The sequence below is a fragment of the Hydra vulgaris genome, chromosome 11 (genome assembly GCF_038396675.1).
Source record: "Hydra vulgaris chromosome 11, alternate assembly HydraT2T_AEP".
Lineage (NCBI taxonomy): Eukaryota > Metazoa > Cnidaria > Hydrozoa > Anthoathecata > Hydridae > Hydra > Hydra vulgaris.
In genome coordinates, this window is record NC_088930.1 from 49552860 (window position 1) to 49573528 (window position 20669).

The following is a 20669-nucleotide window of genomic DNA, read 5'->3' on the forward strand; positions in this document are numbered from 1 at the left end:
TTTTTTCATTTTGGTGTCACCCCTGTTTCAGATTGTGATAATGCCACCCGGTGTGTTCCGCGACCCCCACATCCCCCTAGTGATGCCAATGATTTCGGTAAGTAAATATGGAGAAATATACAATTGAACAACGCGTCTTCTTTGTTAAAAATTATTTTAAGTTTAGTGAAAATTATGCAGAAGTTAAAAGGAAATTTTGTACAAGAAGAAATTGTCCACCAAACTCCATCATAATAATTTTTAAAATATTGTGAACAAATTTGAGGAAACTAGTTCAATTAAATTTACAGTCCTAGTTTTTAAGAGTCAAAAACATCAAATTTTTATCGTTTACAGCAATTAGGCATAAAACAAACCACTTTATTTTGCACAAAGTTCTTCACCTGTAAACAAACAAAATTGTTGAATCTGGTATGAAGAAAATCCACGAGTAACATCGGAAAAACAACTGCATTCATAAAATGTAACTGTTTGGTGTGGTATTTGTGTGGTCCATTTTTCATTGATAACAAAATTAGACACACTGTTACTGTGAGTTATTGAACGATGATTAGTAAATTTTTTGTTTGACGAACTGAAGCATATTGATGTGCAGAATATGTTGTTTCAACAGGACAGTGCAGCATGTCATACAGCAACAGAAACAATCAACTTTTGAAAGAGAAATTTGGTGATCGAATAATTTTTCGAAGAGGAACAGTTAACTGGCCACTAAGTTCATGTGATCTAACACCTTTAGATTTCTTTTTATGAGGTTTTTAGAAAAGCAAGTTTTACGTTAATAATCCTCAAACCATTCAACATTTGAAAGAAATTAGTCGGGGAATTTATTCAAATTTAAACCAAAATTATGTCATAATGTGTTGGAAAATTTTACTAAAAGATTGGAGGCCTGTAGAGCAGCAAGAGGTGGTCACATATCTGACATTCTTCTCCATAATAAACTGCCATGTGTCTACTTTATTAATCAATAAAAAAGATCAAAAAAGTTATTATTTTATTAAAAAATTAAAAAGTTAATTCAAATTTTAAAACCCTTTAGTTTAATTTTTATGTAAAAGCAAAAAAGATCCTAATCTACTTAACTGTGCACATCATAAAAAAATCTTTTCTAGAAATGATTACCGCAAGTTATTCAAACTAAGTATATTCTTTCTTAGCAGATTTTTTCAGAACTTTAGATTCCTGTAGTCTGGTACAATGCATGGCGCAAGATTCATGGCTGATACAATATATATTCTAACTATTCAGATGACCAAAGTTACACACTAGATAATAACAGTGGACAAGGAAGAAAAGATTAATGATGCCACCTTATTCATAACTGTTATATATGCAACATGTTTTCTAAAAATTAGAATAGCAGCTCCAAGATGCAATGCGGTGGTATTAAAAAACTCTTTTGAGCTGAAGATATCTTTTTGCTCTAGGAAGTAAAAAGAATCTTAGAAATGCTCTGATTAAAAGCTTAAAACGTCAACATGGCATTTAGATAAACAAATAGTTGTTCTTTCACTAGCAAACAAATTTCTGCCTGATATCAATAAAGTAAAAATGATGTTATAAAAAAATTGTAAAAATTATGTTTCTTTTAACTCATATATTAATTTTGTTTACGGGTAATTCCATGTCAAATCATCCAAAAAAATCAAAAAATGTCACCCTATGTTTAAGATTTTGCTAATTTTTTTATATGTTATATGGTTTATGAAAATTAAGAAAATTTGAAATTTGGAACCTCCAACCCCTTACGGTTCTTGAGATATTCAGGTTTTAATTTTCTTATTTATGCTGACTTAGCATTTTTTGCAAAATGTATTTTTGTCATTAAATAGCAATAATTAATGGACGAAATAAGGTATCATTCTGAAATTTGGTACATAGACAATCTTCCATATGGCGGATACAAATATTAAATTAAAAAAATTTTTAGACCACGTTAAGTATATGTAAATTGAATAATAATGGCATTTATTTTGGGGTATTTTGACGGTCAAATTTGTGATGTCACCTTGATAATTTTTTTTTAGGCATTACTATAACTTACAATATAGGTATCAAACTTCACTATTAATTAAAAATATATTATTGCATTTTTTGACTTTTCTAAATTCAGCCTTTCAAGAAAAGCTTATATAAATGCTGAGTCAGCATAAAATTTATTGCTAACTTATTAATGAAAAAATTAGCTATTTCTGGTTGTAAAAAGTAATTTTCAAAGTCATTTTGAAGGCAATAATAGATGTATATAAATATAAATTCTAAATTTTTTGTACCTGGGGTAGGCCCCCCCGCCCTCCCAAAAAAAACGAAAATTTTCCTAATTTTGTAAAAAGTTATTTTTAAAGTCATTTTGAGAGCAATGATAAATTTTTAGGTATTTATAAATATTTTGTGGGGTAGGCTTCCCCCTCACCCGCCCTACCACGAAAAATATATATATATTTTGCTAATTTTGTTATACCAATAAAATAAGGATTGCTTTCTTAAAATTTTTCCATCAAGCTTTTGGATGCCAGCTAGGTTGGGGGTCGCAATTAGGCATATTACCAAATCTTTCCAAAAATGTTTTAATGAAAATATATAAAGACAAGTTACTAAGAGATTTTTATTTGTGAGGCCAAATTGTGCTAATTACACGTACAATTATATTGTAACTATATTTAAAAAAATTATATACAAGTATAAAAATAATGACGCAATAGAAACTTTTTCTAAAAATCAATAATTTTTGCCAACTCAACTTCTGAAATTTTGTATACACGACCATTTGTTGTAGATAGCGGATCAATGGTACATAAAATATGATTTGATGGGACCCAACACATATCTTCTCGTGCAGGCCAAGAAAAACTTGGACTGGGACCATGTGGGTGCATAAATTGAATTTTATTATCTCCTTCTCCTTCATCTTTTTTGTTTATAATTCCAATCCACCAAAAGCTGTCATACATGCAAGCTACATAGTCCATATGATTATAAATAACTTGCTGCACAACCAGCTCATTTGGTATCTGCACAAGCTTAAATGTCTGAACATCAGTTTGTTGACTCATCCTTTTAAAAGAAATTGTATATTTATCAATTGGTATAAAATGGTGAAAGGATCTTGTTCCTGGCAAGGTTCTTCCCATAGTAAACCTTGGTTGCAATGATGATCGTACTTCATTTATTTCTATTTTATAAACTAAAATAAATTGAATGTTTTTTATATTGGTTACACAAAATTCAAACATCTTATCTACCTCCAAAATCTGTCCAGTCACTGTTCTTTTTAAACTAGCTTGTGCAGTTAATCGTTTTACTGTGTCGCCAATGCCATCACAAGCAGACTTACCATGGCTAGTAGCAAAAAAAACCCATTCAGCATCAATATCAAAGTCTTCTTTGTGATGACAAAGATTAATAAAGTTTTTAAAGTTTTTATATTGTGCTGCACATCCATCAGTGAAGTATTTAATATTACTAATCTGTAGAATGTTTGCCTTAATGTAATTGGTAATGAGCTGTTGTATTTTATATACAAAGTATACATCATGCTCAGCGTCATCAGAAAGGATGCAAAATGACTTTAATAGTAGTTTATCATTTGATTTATAGTAAATAATAATAGGGTGAAGTGTACATTTTGGTTTATTCCAATGGTAACTTTGCACCTCATCCTGAACAATAAATTGGAAGTTCTCTGCAAAGTCACCCAATACTATACACTCATTTTAATTTAATAACTCTTTACAGTCTTTGAGGTACTTGGCTTGACTTTTAGCTATAAGTGAATGAGATGTTAATTTATCTATTTTATTGCATATAAGGTCGATAACATCTTCAATAATAATTTTTTGATTGATCAGCGTAGTTCTATCTGTATACTGCCATTGGTTAATTGTTATTTCTTTATCGCTGTTGTCAAACTTTGCTGTTAAGAATTCTTTTAAAGCAGCAATACCGGGGCATAACGGACATCGATGTAACATGCACTCTACATTATCCCTATTGCAAACAATCATTTCCATCAAATCTCTATAGTCTTTGTCAATTTTAAGAGCATCAGTTAACAACTTAACATTCTGATGATAGGTACAGACACAAACACAGTGGGTGCCAGACGAGTTTGTGGTTATACACCATCTAGGGCGAAGGCTGCAAAACTTAGAAAATCCGACGTTTAAGTTAGAATGTTGGAATTTAAATGCTACATATAGTTCCTTTAAATTAATCAATATTAGTCTTTTTTGCATGTGTTGCCTGTACCCTATACTGACAAAATCTTTTTTTCCAGGCAGCATTCGTGTGTACTCGTCACTTTGATAAAAGCTATGAACAAGATCAATGGTTGCGTGGGAAAGCGACTTTCCTTTTTTTGATGATGGTTTATGCAAAATTCCATGTTTTTTTTTAGCTTTTCTAGCTTCTCGTACTAGGTAATTAGATACATTAAAAAATTCTGCAGACTTTGCGAGTGACCATGATTCTGGAGTTAGTGTTAATATCTGAATTTTTGCGGAGTATGATGTCACATTTTTTATCTTATCTTTCAATTCATTTAAAAGTGAGTATAGATCGTCAATTTGGTTATCAATTGAAGAACTTAATGGTGTACAAGATGGTGTCAATGTAATCATAGGATCAATATCATAAACTTTTTTTATTTTGTTTGCTGTTGCTCCAGTTATTTGATCAAATTTTCTTTTGGCAGCTGGTAATCGTTGGTGTTTTGGAATTGATTTAAGCTTAATAGGTGACACACCTATAGATCCAAGACTTTCATTGAGAGATGAACGTTGTTCTTGTTCAGGCTCAATCCTACTATAGCATTGATCAATTGATTTTAATTCTTTATTTATACAATGTACCCTTTTGAAACAACTACTGCATAATTTCCACCCAGGTACAGCAGCAATGTCTTGTGTTTTTAGAGTTATTGCCATTGATAGCGATATCTTCACATTTCCTATGAAAAAAAGGAAACAATCATTTCTAAAAACTAATATCAACTCACCATCATTGTAAAGAACAAATGAGTGTAATTGTTACTTTATAAATGTACCTAATTTTTTTTAAATTTATTTAATTACTATTTTAATCAAAATAATAAACTGTTTCATCAAAATAGTATAAAAATTACCTTTCACATTTTTCTTTCGATTTCCATGTTTTTTATATAGATTACAGCATTTCTGAAATTTTCTTTCAAATGCAGCTCCAAAGTATTCTCTATGATAATAGCAAACTGTTGTAAACACTTTTTCACAATCAAATAAACCAGCTCTCCATAATAACTCTTGTTTTTCAACACTTGAAAACGCTGATAGATCTAAAAGACCTTGTCTTCTTGTTAAACCTTGCTTGTGGCAATCAATATTACATTCTAATCCTATAGAACACTTTTCCATAATTTAAACTTTTTAATCTATTCATCTATAAAAATCTGATTTTGAAAAATTTTACTAAATAAATTTTTTTAGAAATACCATTCACATTATTTAGTTTATGGAAAACTATTTATACAAATTATTTGTTAGGATGTGTCATATTATATGACTTCCTTATATATATATATGATTAAAAGGTAATTAAATTTTATTTTATTTACCAATCATTTAGTATAATTTATAACATTCATTAATTAGTTAAGTAAATATAAAATTGCTGCAAAGTAATAGGAAACTAATATTTACAACACGAAATTTTTGTTTAACCTTGCTTGTGGCAGTCAACATTACATTCTAAATCCATCATTTAAAGTTTTTAATCTATTCAAAAAATCTGATTTTTATATATTTTACTAAATAAATTTATTTAGAAATACCATGAACATTATTTGGTTTATAGAAAACTCTTATTACAAATTATTTGTTAGGATGTGTCATATTATATGACTTCCTTATATATATGATTAAAAGGTAATTAAATTTTATTTTATTTACCAATCATATTGTATCATTCATAACATTCTTTAATTAGTTAAGCAAATATAAAATTCCTGCAAAGTAACAGTAAACTAATATTTACAGAATGAAGTCTAAACAGAAGCAATAAAATAAAAATGGGGGAGGGGGAAGGGAAGCCTCCCTCAGGTACCAAATATTTATAAATACGTATACATTTATCATTGCCCTCAAAATGACTTAAAAAAAACTTTTTACAAAATTAGGAAAATTTTCGTTTTTTTTTTGGGAGGGCGGGGGGGCCTACCCCAAGTACGAAAAATTTAGAATTTATATTTATATACATCTATTATTGCCTTCAAAATGACTTTGAAAATTACTTTTTACAACCAGAAATTAAGATATAGCTAATTTTTTTATAATTAAGTTAGCAATAAATTTTATGCTGACTCAGCATTTATATAAGCTTTACTTAAAAGGCTGAATTTAGAAAAGTCAAAAAATGCAATAATATATTTTTAATTAATAGTGAAGTTTGATACCTATATTGTAAGTTATAGTAATGCCTAAAAAAAAATTATCAAGGTGACATCACAAATTTGACCGTCAAAATACCCCAAAATAAATGCCATTATTATTCAATTTACATGTACTTAACGTGGTCTAAAAATTTTTTTAATTTAATATTTGTATCCGCCATATGGAAGATTGTCTATGTACCAAATTTCAGAATGATACCTTATTTCGTCCATTAATTATTGCTATTTAATGACAAAAATACATTTTGCAAAAAATGCTGAGTCAGTATAAATAAGAAAATTGAAACCTGAATATCTCAAGAACCGTAAGGGGTTGGAGGTTCCAAATTTTAAATTTTCTTAATTTTTATAAACCCTATAACATATAAAAAAATTAGCAAAATCCCAAACATGGGGTGACATGACCTGGATGATTTGACATGGAATTACCCATACAGCAACTCATTATTTTCTTTCAACTAATTTTGAATGCTTTTGACGAATGGACCATGATCGAGTGCTTTCAATCAAGCCACAAGAAGGTTGGCTCAACTGAGTAAAGAGTTGGCATGATTAATTCTCCCTCATGATAATAAATCTCATCTAGACTCTCAAGGTTCATTTTTAATATTAATCCTTTATCAAAATGCAATATATATATAGCAAGGCTTAATGAAATAATTATCTGCATTGCAATTCATATTTATGGCAGAACAGTGGATCTTCTGTTGGAGAACAGAATTTTGAATTCGCTGGAAAGAGCTGTGGCTCAATTTTCTCAGTTCTGATGATTGATCAGTTTCCAATTTTTTTGACCGAGTATATTGATACTGAAGACAAGACTGAAAATGATCCTCATCATCTCTTACCAAAGGAATAGGACTGTTTTGCCTCATGTGTGTACCAGTCCATACTTGCATTTCACATGCAAATTATGAGGTTCTCGGATGCAGCTCTCTGATAAAGAGCTCTTATTTCCATGTTATTCCCGGTTGATATCTGCTTCCGTTCATTCCAATCAGACAGTCAGAAGATGGCTCGAAAGTTATAATTTTTAGACTTCGCTAACAAAAATTGGTTTCCTCCTGTATTTTTCCTTTTTGCAATGTTTAGAGTACCATTTCTCAGTTATTGAAATCATTCAAACTTATTCTTTACAAACCGTTTTGTCCCTCCGTTTCAATTTTGCCTTCACAGAAAAACACGTATATGCAGGATATAACTCCTGTTATATAGGCAAAACTACTAGCCATCTCAAGACGCGGATATCTGAATATTACAAAAGGAACAAAAAATTTCGTATCTGTAAGCATCTCTATGCTGATGAGAATTGTTTCATACAAATAGATGATAAGTGTTTTTCTGTTTTAGATTCAGCATCTAATAAATTTGCGTTAAAACTTAAAGAAATTATGATTATAGAATGGTCAAAACCTGGTATGAATAAACAGATTAACCATGTACAAATGAAACTTTCTGTTTAGCTACAACTTTCTATACATACTACGTATTTTGTTACTTAATATTTCTTTAAATATAACCTTTTGATTTTTTTTTTGTAATTATATTATTATTAGTTTGAACAACCGTTTTGTATATATTTTTTAACATCTTTTGTAGGTATTTTAACAAATTTTAAATACTTAATTTTACTGAAGATGACTAGTCTCAGTCGAAACATGTTTTGTTTTTTATTATTCAAATGGTTTTACAAATTAAAAAATTTGTCTTGTTTATAAATATTTACATTTTTGGTGCTTAAATTTTGAAAAAGTTGTTTGTTTTTCTCATCTAACTTTTTATTTATTTTTGATCTTTTGATCTCATACTATGTGATTATATTGATTAATATGGATCATTCTTAAATTGAAAAAGAGTTGTTTTTTATTATACAAACTATCTTAATGACAAAAATGCTTTACATGAGTTATATTTACATGAGTTATATAATTTAGATTTTCCTGTAATATTTGATGAAGTTTTATCTTTTCTTGCTGCTCGTGCAAACATAACTATATTTAGTATATCAAACTTGACAATGCGAGAGATTTTTGAGAAAACAGTTGGACCATATTGGGATTCGCATATTTCAAAATATTTGCAAAACAATCATATTACACTTGATGTTGTTTCAGTTATAGAGCAAATGCTGTTAGGTGATTTAGTTAATAAAATGCCACGCTATGATCTTCAAGACTTTTGGAATGCACCAGTAAAAGCTTTATTATATCAATCCTCTTTTTACTTAAAAGAAACAGGAATTGAAGATGTTATAATCTTGTTGAAGAGTGTTTACTTTGAAAATCAGAAATCTGTGATTTTGGAATTTCAAGGGATCAATATTAGTCAACCGTATATATTATACATATACCCTTATGTTAAAAATGTTGTCATTAAACTGCAGTTTAACCAGACTTTGCGCATTATGAAAGCTTTTGAAATTACGTTAAGTCGGTTAGCCGTTTTATCATTTGATTCATTCGATAAAATAAATGAAATAATGGCAAATGAAGTGTTCTGTAAATTACATAAACAAGACTCTTCTTACTATCACAAAGAAGTTTTAAATATATTAGTTCGTATTCAGTTGTATAGATCAAGTTTTTACCAATGGAGTCTACTTTGTAACCAAAATTCTTTAAGTCATTCTCAGGAAGTAGTCAATTATATTAGCAACAGATGTTTTAAACAAGATTTCTCAACTGTTGGATTAATTCTTTACAATCTTTCTGCTGGATATTCAAATGTTTTTAAATTGTTGACCGTAGAAGAGTCAAGCATTTTAGTTAACAAAACCTTGTTAAATTCAAATTTAATTCCTATTCAAAACCAACTTGCAGAAATGGTCGAAGTAATGGAAATCGTAAACACTGCAAAATCACGTTGTATTATTTTTCTATTAAATGATATCGGTCTATCTCTAAATTCAATTATTTACTTAACTATAAGCAATATTCTAACACGTGTTCACGATCTTCCTTGGTCAATATTAGTAAAACTATACGAAATTGAAGAATATGTTGCTGTTAAGGCAAACTTTATAATTTTTCGAGATCTACCAAAACTCATAAGCGGAGAAAACAAAATTCAAACAATCGGTTTGAAATTTTTACAACTTCAAACTATTCAACTCATTTTGAATGCGTTATCTGTAAAAATAAATTTCACTGCGCTGTCCAATCAATATAATGATATTTCTATTTTGATGAGCAAATTTCCTTTATCTCGATTTGCAGCTGTTTTCGATTTATCGCATGAGTATGTAATAAACTCGACTTTAACATCACTAACTTATGCATCGTTTAATTTAAACTATAATGATTTCCTTGAGAATTATGGTGTTACACCCTCTCAATATAGTTTCTTTGACCGTACAACTATAAAAGATATGGGTTTATTGTTAAAACTTGAAAAAAAGGATTTAATTTTTTTAGCAATAAATCAACTCATTGCAAGTATGAAGTCTAATATTATATTTTTTAACATAATGCTTATGACCCCCGTAAAATTAGCTTCAAGCAATAATAAAACTGTAAACTTTCAGCTCAGCATACCTCAAATTGTACATGAGATAGGTAATGGTGTAGTTAAAACTATAGATGAATTCTTGAATTTTATAAAAAGGTGGTCTACTTCCGAGTCCGCTACAATAATACTGACTGAAAAAGATTTAAACGACCTAGGAATGCTCTTAACGCGACCTACAACTGAAGTTGCTAACATGAGAATTGTTGATGTTGTTAATGCCATTCTTGATAGTAAGTTTTAAATCTTAAAAGTTCAAAGTTTTATAATCTATTTAATAAAGATTTTATAGCATAAATATATTCCTTTAACATTATTTTAACATTTTTTAATATTGTTTTAACATTTTTTAACATTGTTTTAATATTGTTTCAACATTGTTTAATTTTGTTTAAATATTGCTTTGGCGTTGTTTTAATACTGTTTTATTATTGTTTTAACATTAAATAATAATAAAATTGTTTTTAATAAATCAAATTATATATTATTTTCTATTAGCATTTGGTGATCACTGCGATCCACAAAACTTGTATTGCAAAAAGTTACAAGTTTGCACAAAAATGTCAGAAAATGGCAGCCGATGTCAATGTCAACTTGGGTACAGATTTTCTGGTCCTTCCGAATGCTCAGGTATATAAATTTTAAAATAATCATGGTAATTAATTCAAGATTTTTCATAAATACAAACTTATTTTTAAAGCAAGAAATAGTAAATTTTTAAATTTTTTATTGAACAATTTAGACTTAAACGAATGTTTATACACAAATGTCACTTGCCATAAAAATGCTTATTGCAAAAACACAGAAGGTTCCTACAACTGCTTGTGTAAAATTGGGTATGATGGTGATGGAAGGTTTTGTAACAATGTTAATGAATGCTTAACAGGTACATACAATTGCAGTAACAACACTTTTTGTATGGACACAGAAGGTTCGTATAAATGTGTATGTGACAAAGGTTTTATGGAAAACCAATTCGGTCAATGTATTGAAATTGATAAATGTGCACTTAAAACGTATAACTGTCATGTCGATGGAGTATGTATCAAAACATCAAATAACTATACATGCCAATGTCGCAATGGTTTTACAGGAGACGGGGCAATAAGTTGTCTAGACGTAAACGAATGTGAAACTAAAAGTTACAACTGCACAGCAAACTCACACTGTTTAAATACTATTGGAAGTTATTCGTGTATATGCAATGAAGGTTATTTTGATGATAATAAATTCTGTCATCAATGCTCTGACACTAGATCCACGTGTCATAAGTATGCTAACTGCTATAAACAAATGTATAATAACTTCTATTGCGTTTGTAAGGCTGGATTTATTGGAAACGGAACCTTTTGTCAAGATATTGATGAATGTAAAAACAAAAATATATGCGGAATGGGGCAATGTAATAATCTCATAGGTAGTTACAATTGTTTATGTTACCAAGGATACAGACTGAATTTTGATAATAAAAGATGCATAGATATTGATGAATGTAAGGAAAGTTTAAATTTGGGTATTTTTCTCTGCAACAAATCAGAGCAACAATGCGTGAACAGAGAAGGAAGTTATGCTTGCATTAGTAAGTAAAAACCTTCAAATTAATTTTTGTTATTTGAGTTACTAAGATACAGTTTAATCTTATCTTTTACCTGCAAAAAGTTTAGTCATACAGAATTTTTCGTCGGTATTTTTAAAACCGAATAACAACTTATAATAAATTGACGACATTTAAAAAATAATCAATAATTTGTTTTTAAAAGTTATAGTAATTTTATCATTATAAAACTAAAACAAGAATTTTTTATAAACTTTAGAAAGATTTTAATTTTTTACAAATTTTTTTACATCGGAAAAATTTCCAAAAACATTCGAATTATAATAAATTGCAAAAACCATTAAAAAAAAAAACCTTAAGGCTAGGCGCAACAGGTCAATATTGATTATTCACTTCTTTTTTTTAAACATTTTTATGGAAAATGGTACTCATTAAAAAAGTTTACTTTTGTAGCACAAATAAAAAAAAACTGAGTAGCCTTCAAAAAAAAGGCCTTTGCTTAAAAATGAATTTTTTTTTTTTTTTTCATTCTTTAAACAATTAAAAGTTGCTGTTTTCTGAATACAAAGTATCAGTCTGCCTAATCACCATGTTGTAATTTTTTTTCAACCACCTTCTTGGTAAGTTTATTATTTTATTTCTCTCTTCTTTTGCTACAAGCAACCTTTAATCATCAGTCTTGCAAACATTATGCAAATATTTGTTTTGGCGCTATCATTTGTTACTTGCATGTTATTCACAAACTGAAAAACTTGTTGTTGCTCTCCAATTTATTCCATCTCCTAAAATTTCTTTTAGCCCATTTATAAACGTCTTCCTCGGAGAAATCAACAAGTGTCAAAATAAATCTTGCATTTCTGAGCTGACAAGATCAGAAAGAGTCAAACTGTTGTCCAACTAACAAACTTTTGTGTTCTACCTATGTGGGATCAGTCTGGTCTCTGTCTGCTAATGCAAAAAAAAACTAGTTCATTCATTCAACAAGTTGTTCATTCAAATACCAAGTCAGACAAATAAAGATTTTTATTAGAGAATTTTTAAGATCTTTAAATTTTTCAGAGCAAAAGGATTTGCTCTGCACAAAAGAGTGTTTAAATATTTTCAACTCACATCTTGGAGCTGAAGCTGCTATTCTAATCTTCAGGAAAAGTTTGACATACATAACACTTATAAAGAAGCAAGCATCGTAAAATTCTTCCTCTAAACTGTTTTTACTATACTTTTAGTATCTTGTGCTTTACAATGATCATTTGAACTTTCAAAAAATATAACGCATCAACCTTGAATAATGTCTCGTGTCATGCATCAGGTTGCGGAAATCTAAAGCTCTCAATTACTCCCCCTTTTCGGAAGAATATACTTACCTTGACTAACTTACCTCTGGCAAAGTTATTATATTATAAAGCGCATAAGTGAAGTAGACTAGAACTTCTATGACTCTTTCATAAAATAAAACGTCAGAGTGCTCCAAATAAAGACTATCGTATTCTCTAACTTGTTTACCTCATAATAAATCTCTGCTCAATTATTTATTTTACAATTTTAGAGTTACATTACAATTTGTAACATTAATCACTTGTCTTTTATGTTATCTATGATTTCATTTTTAATAAAAAAGCTTTTCAATACTTACATATCAGTGTTGACATATGAATGTTAGGATTTTAAATATTACCATTAACAGCATGAAAATAACTAGTTAACATATTGAAATGACCTTTATGATTTATATTCTATCTTGTACCACGTGTTGCTTCAATTAGTTTTTCAGTAGTAATCTCTAAAAGAATTTATTCTATTGTTTTTATTCTGTCAACAAGGAACCATAAGTATGAGAAATATACATCTAAATCCAAAAGAAAATATTCGGATACTATAACTTCACTTTCTAAAATGATCTCAGTTTCCTTTAAAACGCATATATTCAAGACGATCTAAATTTTCAAGCTTCATTTCAATCTTAACAAAAACAATTTAAAAAAAAACAAAAAGTTTAAAAAAAGCATGTTTCACATACAAAAAGATGTTCGAAACTTTTTTCAAGTAATTTTTGTTTTCTTGTGCAAATGTCTATAATCTGTTCTATAATCTTATAAATTGTTCTATAATCTTCCAGAAAGATTAAGCCTTCTAGAACTTTTTCAGGATCTTGATCCTGGCTTATCTTCTGATTGAATTCTAATCTGGATATGTATCATTGAAAAGCAAATCAAACTCTAGGTGTGTCAAATAAAAGTTTAATATATCATTGAAAAGTAAATCAAACTCTTCAAAAAACAACTGATGAGTTGTTTTTTGATTGAACTTTTGATGTTAGTAGCAAATTTATTTTTTCCACGAAAAGATTTTTTCTAAAAAAAATGAGGACTAATTATCAAGTTATAAATATAAGCATAACATAAGCAACCAGGAAAAAAAACTTATTTTTTCAACTTCAATTACTGAATAAAGGATTTTTTCTAAATAAAATACTAAATAAACGGAATCAAATTGTAAGTATTACTTATAAGAAAAAAAATTGTACATATTTTGACTACCTGGAAATCAATAAACGTATTGTTTTGCATGTTTTAATGTTTTAATGTAAAAATCTTCCAAAACATTAGCATTTTTATAGTTATTTAAATGTTATATAAATGGTTTTATCAACATTTCTCAATATTACTGCTAATTGTCTCCTTCGTTGTTTATCCTTGAATGACTGAAGTTAGAGTATTTCAAAATTTCACTAATTTTAATAAAAAAAAGTAGTTAATTTACAAAAATTAATAATTTTTTTTTTGTAAATATAATTAATTTGGTGATTCTTAATAATACAAAGATTAAATATGATCCTTTATTATAATAATTTGCTTATTTTAGATTTTAATAGTAGGCATTTTTTCAAACTGTTGTTTTGCTAAAGAATTATTTCAGCAGATTGCATATAAACGTTATTTTTTTATATGTATATTTAGATTCATATTCACGAACTAATTACAAATATGATTTGAGAAAAAAAGTTTGTAAAATTTAAGTTTTGCATGCTTTTTTTATATTTTTTCTTATATGACCGAAGCTACATTGTGGCCGAACTTAGGCGATATTACGGTACGAACTTAGGCGATATTACGATATTACGTTTTTAGTAAGGCTAAAAATTTATAACATAAACATAAACAATTTTTAATGTTTAAAAGTAATTAATATTGAAGGTAACTCTAAGGTTGGGATAAAGTAAAATTAAAATTGTTTTTGTGTGAACTTTATATATACTGATACTAATTTTATTTAATTTTACGTTTAAAATTTTAATTTTCTTTTTTATAATAAAATATATAAAAATTCAAGAATATGAGATATTACTTATTCATATCACAAAATTTAAAACAAATTCTTTTTACCTAAACTTTCAATTCGAATTTTTTTTAAATGGCTTTAAACAGTTTTTCTAAAAAAGAAAAATAATAAAAAAAATCTCTCCTTAAAGTTAAATGCTGTGGAGGTCTGAACCTAAGTAAAAGCTTTTTATCTTAATTTTTTATTTTGCAGAATATTAGAAGAATTTGTTCTAAGCTAAATTTATAAAACACAACAAATCAAAATTACTTTAAATTAATTGGATAGTTTATAAAAAATACTTCAGCTTACGTCTAGCTGACTTTGTCCCAGTCTAATAACATGATGATATTTAAAACTATATTTGGATTTTTATTTTTTGCAGCTAACAGCTTTAACAAGTATGCCACAGTTGGATTCAGCATAGCAATACCTTTACTAATAGTGTTTGGCATTTTGTTTTTTGGAAGTTATGTCCAACGCAGAAAGATAAAAGCAAAAAAAGAATTAACAAACTTTGATCGCAAGTTACAAGAACTTTACGTCAACAGAAAATCTGATTCGGAACGCTTAAAATCAATACAGAAGCTATGAATAAAAAAAACAAGAAAAGTTATGTATTCATCAAATTAATTTGTGCTCAGGGTGACAAAATTTGAAAATAAAATTTAGTTTTTAAACCGTTTATCTGTAAAGTGTTTAGTTTTTAAACTGGTTGACCAGCAGCCGTATTCACGTCTCTCCGTTAAGCTTAACGGAGCTTTTGTCTAAAATTTTATTACAATATTTCTAAGTAAAGAAACGACGAAAATTTCTATAAATTCGTTTAAATAAAACTAATACCAAAATAAAACATTTATGTTTAAAAAATTATATTTTTAAAGAATTTTTTTATTAATGGAGATAATAATAAGTTTTTGACTAACGCTCCGTTAAGTTTAACGGAGAGATGAGAATACGGCTGACTGTTACCTAAACGGATAATAATAGTTTTGCATATTTTCCAAAGGTTTAAAGCCTTCAAGTGTGCTGGACAATCCATTTATATATTAAACTTGTATCAGCCAGCAATGTTTAAATTATAACTTTCAAATGTTTTTGGTGCAAAAACATTTAAAAGTTAAAATTTTAGGAATGGTTTCGAATCTAGCAGGGTATTTTGGCACTACTGTTAAAAATATACTTTAGTTTTTGAAATATTGAATAATAAAATATTGAACAATCTATAAGTACGTTTGAGCAACCTCTAATATTTTTAATTTTGTTACAATATTGCAGTTAATGATGCATCAAATGATGGTGCAGTTAAATTTTAATGCAAAGTTTTAAGTTTCGGTTAGTTAAGCAGCATTATATGTAAATTTAGTGTTGTTATATTATTGATCAGTTTAATTATTTTAAAAAGTATAACAATTATTTTTAATAGACTTACATTAATATCACAGACTAATTAGATACACAGCTCTACAAGTCCGATAAACAGTCGGCCAGTTTTGTAATTAAGTTCTTTATTTGTTTAAAATGCTCAAAAGAATCTGTTTAGTAGGGTTGCCAACATTAAGACATTGCTGACCCGGAGAAAAAAAAAGTATCATTAGTTTTGAAACCAAAATAGCGCACTATGTGCAACTCTATGGTCAAACCACAGATATAAATCAGTATTATAGTCATATAACGAGTCGTCATATAACCAAAAAGCTGTATGGAGTTACACACTGTCCACTATTTTGCTTTAAGAATTGATGATAACATAAAAAATTGATGTGAAAAATTAACTTTATTAAATCACAATTTTTTTACGCTTGAACAATCGTAACATTAAAAAAAATCACATAAATTTAAAGAAAAATTAACATAAAGTAAAATAATTCTGGCTTAAATAATAAGTAGATATCTAACTAAGTTATGAAAAACAATGAACATGTTTTATATTATTTTCTAAAATAGTACTTTTTATCACTTTGTGCACTTTTCACAAAGACTTCTGCTGTGGAGCTTTTAAATATAAGAAAAGTTTTTCGCGGGTCATGTCGAAATAAATTCTAATGGCAAGTTCGGCTTTTACAAGATTCAATCGCATTCTGTTCCAATCACCTCTCCAAACAGATTCCATAATAGAAAAAATACGTTCCACAAACGCATTACTTATTGGAATGGATATTGTCTTGGAGACTATTCTTATTTCGTTTAGATTATCGACCGCATTAAAAATAACAACCCAGATTTTTTCGGCACTTGAGCAGTTAGAATCGTTCCGTAATTCAGTAACATATTTATTAATCTTAAGAATATGGCAAATTGTATTTTAATGGAAAATAGTTTTAAAATTTGAAAAAAACCCGGAGAATTTTATTGAAAACCCGGAGCCCGGAGAAACTTCGCCAAACCCGGATTCTCCTGGTCAAAATACGTATGCCGGCCAACTGTTTAGTGTTCTTTATCATAATGATGAATACAAAGAATATTTCCATAACTCTAGTGTTATAAAGAAACATAGCATCAAACTTTTTAATTATGTAATTTTGTAAACCATAAAATTGTTGATAATGATTTGTATATATAATATGAAATATTATATAATATTTCATTTATTTTGAATTAAAATCCTCAAAAATTAATATTAAAAACCATAGATACACATTAACAATAATTAATAATCAAAACTGTTTAATCACATAATCTTCACCAAATGGCTTAAAACTTTTTACAACAAAATTATTCATTTCAGAATAAGAACAAACATTAAACACTAAACACATTAAAAAAAAACCTTTCAGAAAAATATATTTTATTTTGTTTTTGTTAATTTCGCTGTTCAAGATGGTACTCTACACAGAACAAGAAGTTTTCAAAATAATTTTAGATAACGATATTAATTCAGTACAAACATTATTTACAGTGTTTAAAAAGTTGGAGAATATTAACGAGCTTGATGAACATTCAGAGTTAGTTTTAACAAATACATTTAGGCAGTTCAGCAACCTAAAAAAATCAATGTTTATTGCAAAACGTATCAAGATTGACAAATAAGCTCTAATAAAGCTAGGAAAAGTAAAGGTAAACACAAACTTAAAACGTATATTTGTAAATTAAATAATAAAATGACATCATTATTATAGAATATTTTTCAATTACTGCAGATATTACTGCATTTATAAACAAAACTTAATTTTCAAACGTTAATGACTTTCGTGAATATAAATCATAAAATTTATTATTAATAATGATAATAATTAGAAAAATTTAATGTTTTAATTTCCTATATAGGTTTTGCTGTCATTTAATGAAAATATGATAAACCAAGAAGATGACTACAATTCAGAAGATGATACGCAAAGAAAGAGAAAAAAAGGGGATAGTATTTCTAGAAAGTCAAAAATTCGGAGAACAGAAGAACTCTGGAAAAATGTAAACAAACTTTGCTGAAATCGAGAATATTGATTTTAAAGAGGTTTGTGATTTCTTATTATCTAGATGTTCATCCTCTAGCTGTGTCAAAACTACCCAAATAATAACTGTGACAGCTAATTCAATCTGCTGTGATTCACTGTTGGGTCAATTAGCATACAGAAGACTGAGAAAAATGCTGAGAGCTAACAATATCGATGTTTACCCAAGCGGGAAAGAAGTTTAAGACTTCAAAAATTCTATTACTCCTCTGAGAACCGTTTTCCCTACCTGAACCATATATTGGAGTTTACTCTACTTTTACAGAGTCTATCAAAACCATAGTATCCCAAATTCTTAAGCTTGAAAATGTCCATATCACAAATGAACTAACAAATTTAGTTATTGAAATCAAATTTGGTTATGATGGCAGTGAAGGACATAAAGTGTATAATCAGCTACACAATGTAAATACCAATAATATAATCATGGCAATGTTTTGCCCTCTGAAACTCTTAAATTCTAATGCTGATGGAAATAACTTAATATGGGAACAAATATCCCCAAACTCAGATTTTTCACAGAGGCCTCTGATGATCCAAATGGGAAAAGAATCACGTGAGAATGCACAGTCTTTAACCTTTTTTAATGCGGATATCAGAACATTGAATGAGGAAGGTTTCATAACTATCTTCAATGGACAATATTTAAATATTAAAGTAAACATTGTTGCAAATAGTTTTGACAGAAAAGCATCAAATATATATTAGGGCCTTGGAGGTGCCTACTGTGATTTTTATGATTTATCTAAGGAACGATGTGAAGATATATGTACAGATGAATAGGGATTCATTATAAATAAGACATTAAAACCATGGAGCAGATATTTTTGGACCTAGTTTATGAAGATGGTTCCTTAACTAAAAAGTCAAAGGATTATGATGTTTGCCATGGGCAAACAGCAAGTCCTATATCTGGATCTAATGTAAGGTCTGTACAAGTACTCCATGCATTACTCCGTGGATTTGACCACTTCATAAAAGTGATAATTCATATGGCTGCAGGAGTCCACGCATGGACAGAATCTAAGACAGGCAGTACTACCCACTTCCTTGAAATAGAGAAAAAATGTATTCAGGAGTTAATTAGCAAAAGAACAGGAATCAATGGGATTTTGCAGATTCATCAGGTCAAGGGGGTAGTACTACAATTGGCAATGTAGCTAGAAGTCTTCTTTACAATGAGAAAAATAGAAAATTGATTATTGATTACATTTCAAATAAACATGACAGAATATTATCAGAACGGTATGGTCTCTTGTTGTCTTATATTATTCGTGCTATGTCATCTAATCAGAAAATTAACATACAGAGACATATGTAAGGAGACAAACATTCTTCTTCAAAAAGAATTGCCCTTGGGATAGTTTGACACCGACTATTCATAAGTTATTAGGACATACTTGGGAGCTAACTGAGTTTAATAATGATACAGGACTTAAATCATGGAGTAAGGAAGGCATGGAGGCCAACAACAAACAACTGAGAATACTTAGAGAAAAATTATCAAGAAAAACAAATCAGTTACAGAACTTGGAAGATTGTTTTAAAAGACTCTGGGTGGGTTCTGATCCTTTAGTTACCGAGCAACGGAACAAAGGTTGAACACAATGTAAAACGTGTAGTGAGATAGGGCAAAGTAAAAAAACATGATTCAAAGTACATGAAAATGACATTGTTAATACTTTGTTTATGTAAAATGAAAAAATAAAACTTGATTATTTCCTTGTATTTTGTCTTTTTAGAAATTTACATAAAATATCTAGTGCAACATGCTTAAAGAAACAATAAAACATAGTTCTTATTATCACAAATAACTCAAAAACCAGGTGATTGGTAAATATAAGTTGCATACCAAATTAAAAGCAATAATATGTTGTTTCCAAGGAAGTATACAAAATCTGAGAGATTTTTTTTACGGAAACGGACTTTACCATTCAATTTTTTGAAAAGAATGGAAAAATTTTTATTTAAAACGTTAAAAAAAAAAAAAATTAAAATAAATGTTTTTATTTTTTCATTCAATTTCTTAGCAAATAAATGATTTTTTTTCATTTTTTACTGTAAATCTGGTGCATATATTTCAATTTAGAAAATGTATGTGAAAAATCTAACTCTGCGGTATGAACTTTTTTTTTTACATGTTTTTTAAAACTTTAAAAGGTTGTCATTTCTTAACCAGGCATGATAATGACCTCTAGTCTTTTGCATTTAATTCGAATTTCATTCTAGTTTCAAAAAATCATAAAATATTTTTTGTCCCGAAAAATAGATTTTTTCATTTTGTTCACCATTTGGACCACTGTGTAATGGTATTTAGTTTAAATCAAATATATTTTTTATAAATTAGTAATATTTAATAATAACAGAACTATATTATATATTACAGTTTGTAGTGATATAAATTATTCCAATATGG

At 28.3% G+C, this 20669-nt stretch overlaps 2 protein-coding genes across 2 annotated transcripts; one reads left to right on the top strand and one right to left on the bottom strand.

Moving 5' to 3' along the window:
* Positions 1 to 1111: 1111 nt before the first annotated feature.
* On the top strand, positions 1112 to 15499 carry LOC101238128 (uncharacterized). Its single transcript, XM_065809089.1, has 5 exons — positions 1112 to 1619; positions 6865 to 10164; positions 10430 to 10561; positions 10674 to 11510; positions 15190 to 15499. The coding sequence occupies exons 2-5, from the start codon at positions 8445 to 8447 to the stop codon at positions 15396 to 15398; spliced, it is 2898 nt and encodes a 965-aa protein (XP_065665161.1). The 5' UTR covers positions 1112 to 1619; positions 6865 to 8444; the 3' UTR covers positions 15399 to 15499.
* LOC136087101 (uncharacterized) lies at positions 2715 to 5547 on the bottom strand. Its single transcript, XM_065809607.1, has 3 exons — positions 5126 to 5547; positions 3761 to 4951; positions 2715 to 3703 (listed from the first exon to the last, which is right to left on the bottom strand). Exons 1-3 carry the CDS (start codon positions 5391 to 5393, stop codon positions 2715 to 2717), a joined length of 2448 nt encoding a protein of 815 aa, XP_065665679.1. The 5' UTR covers positions 5394 to 5547.
* Positions 15500 to 20669: the final 5170 nt, after the last annotated feature.

Coding starts and splice junctions, on each gene's coding strand:
- LOC136087101 (XM_065809607.1), bottom strand. CDS start 5,393: ATGGAAAAGTGTTCTATAGGATTAGAATGTAATATTGATTGCCACAAG. Junction 4,952..5,125: donor TCGAAAGAAAAATGTGAAAG/GTAATTTTTATA, acceptor TTTTTTTCATAG/GAAATGTGAAGATATCGCTA. Junction 3,704..3,760: donor TCATTCACTTATAGCTAAAA/GTCAAGCCAAGT, acceptor ATGAGTGTATAG/TATTGGGTGACTTTGCAGAG.
- LOC101238128 (XM_065809089.1), top strand. CDS start 8,445: ATGCGAGAGATTTTTGAGAAAACAGTTGGACCATATTGGGATTCGCAT. Junction 10,165..10,429: donor TGTTAATGCCATTCTTGATA/GTAAGTTTTAAA, acceptor ATTTTCTATTAG/CATTTGGTGATCACTGCGAT. Junction 11,511..15,189: donor AGGAAGTTATGCTTGCATTA/GTAAGTAAAAAC, acceptor TATTTTTTGCAG/CTAACAGCTTTAACAAGTAT.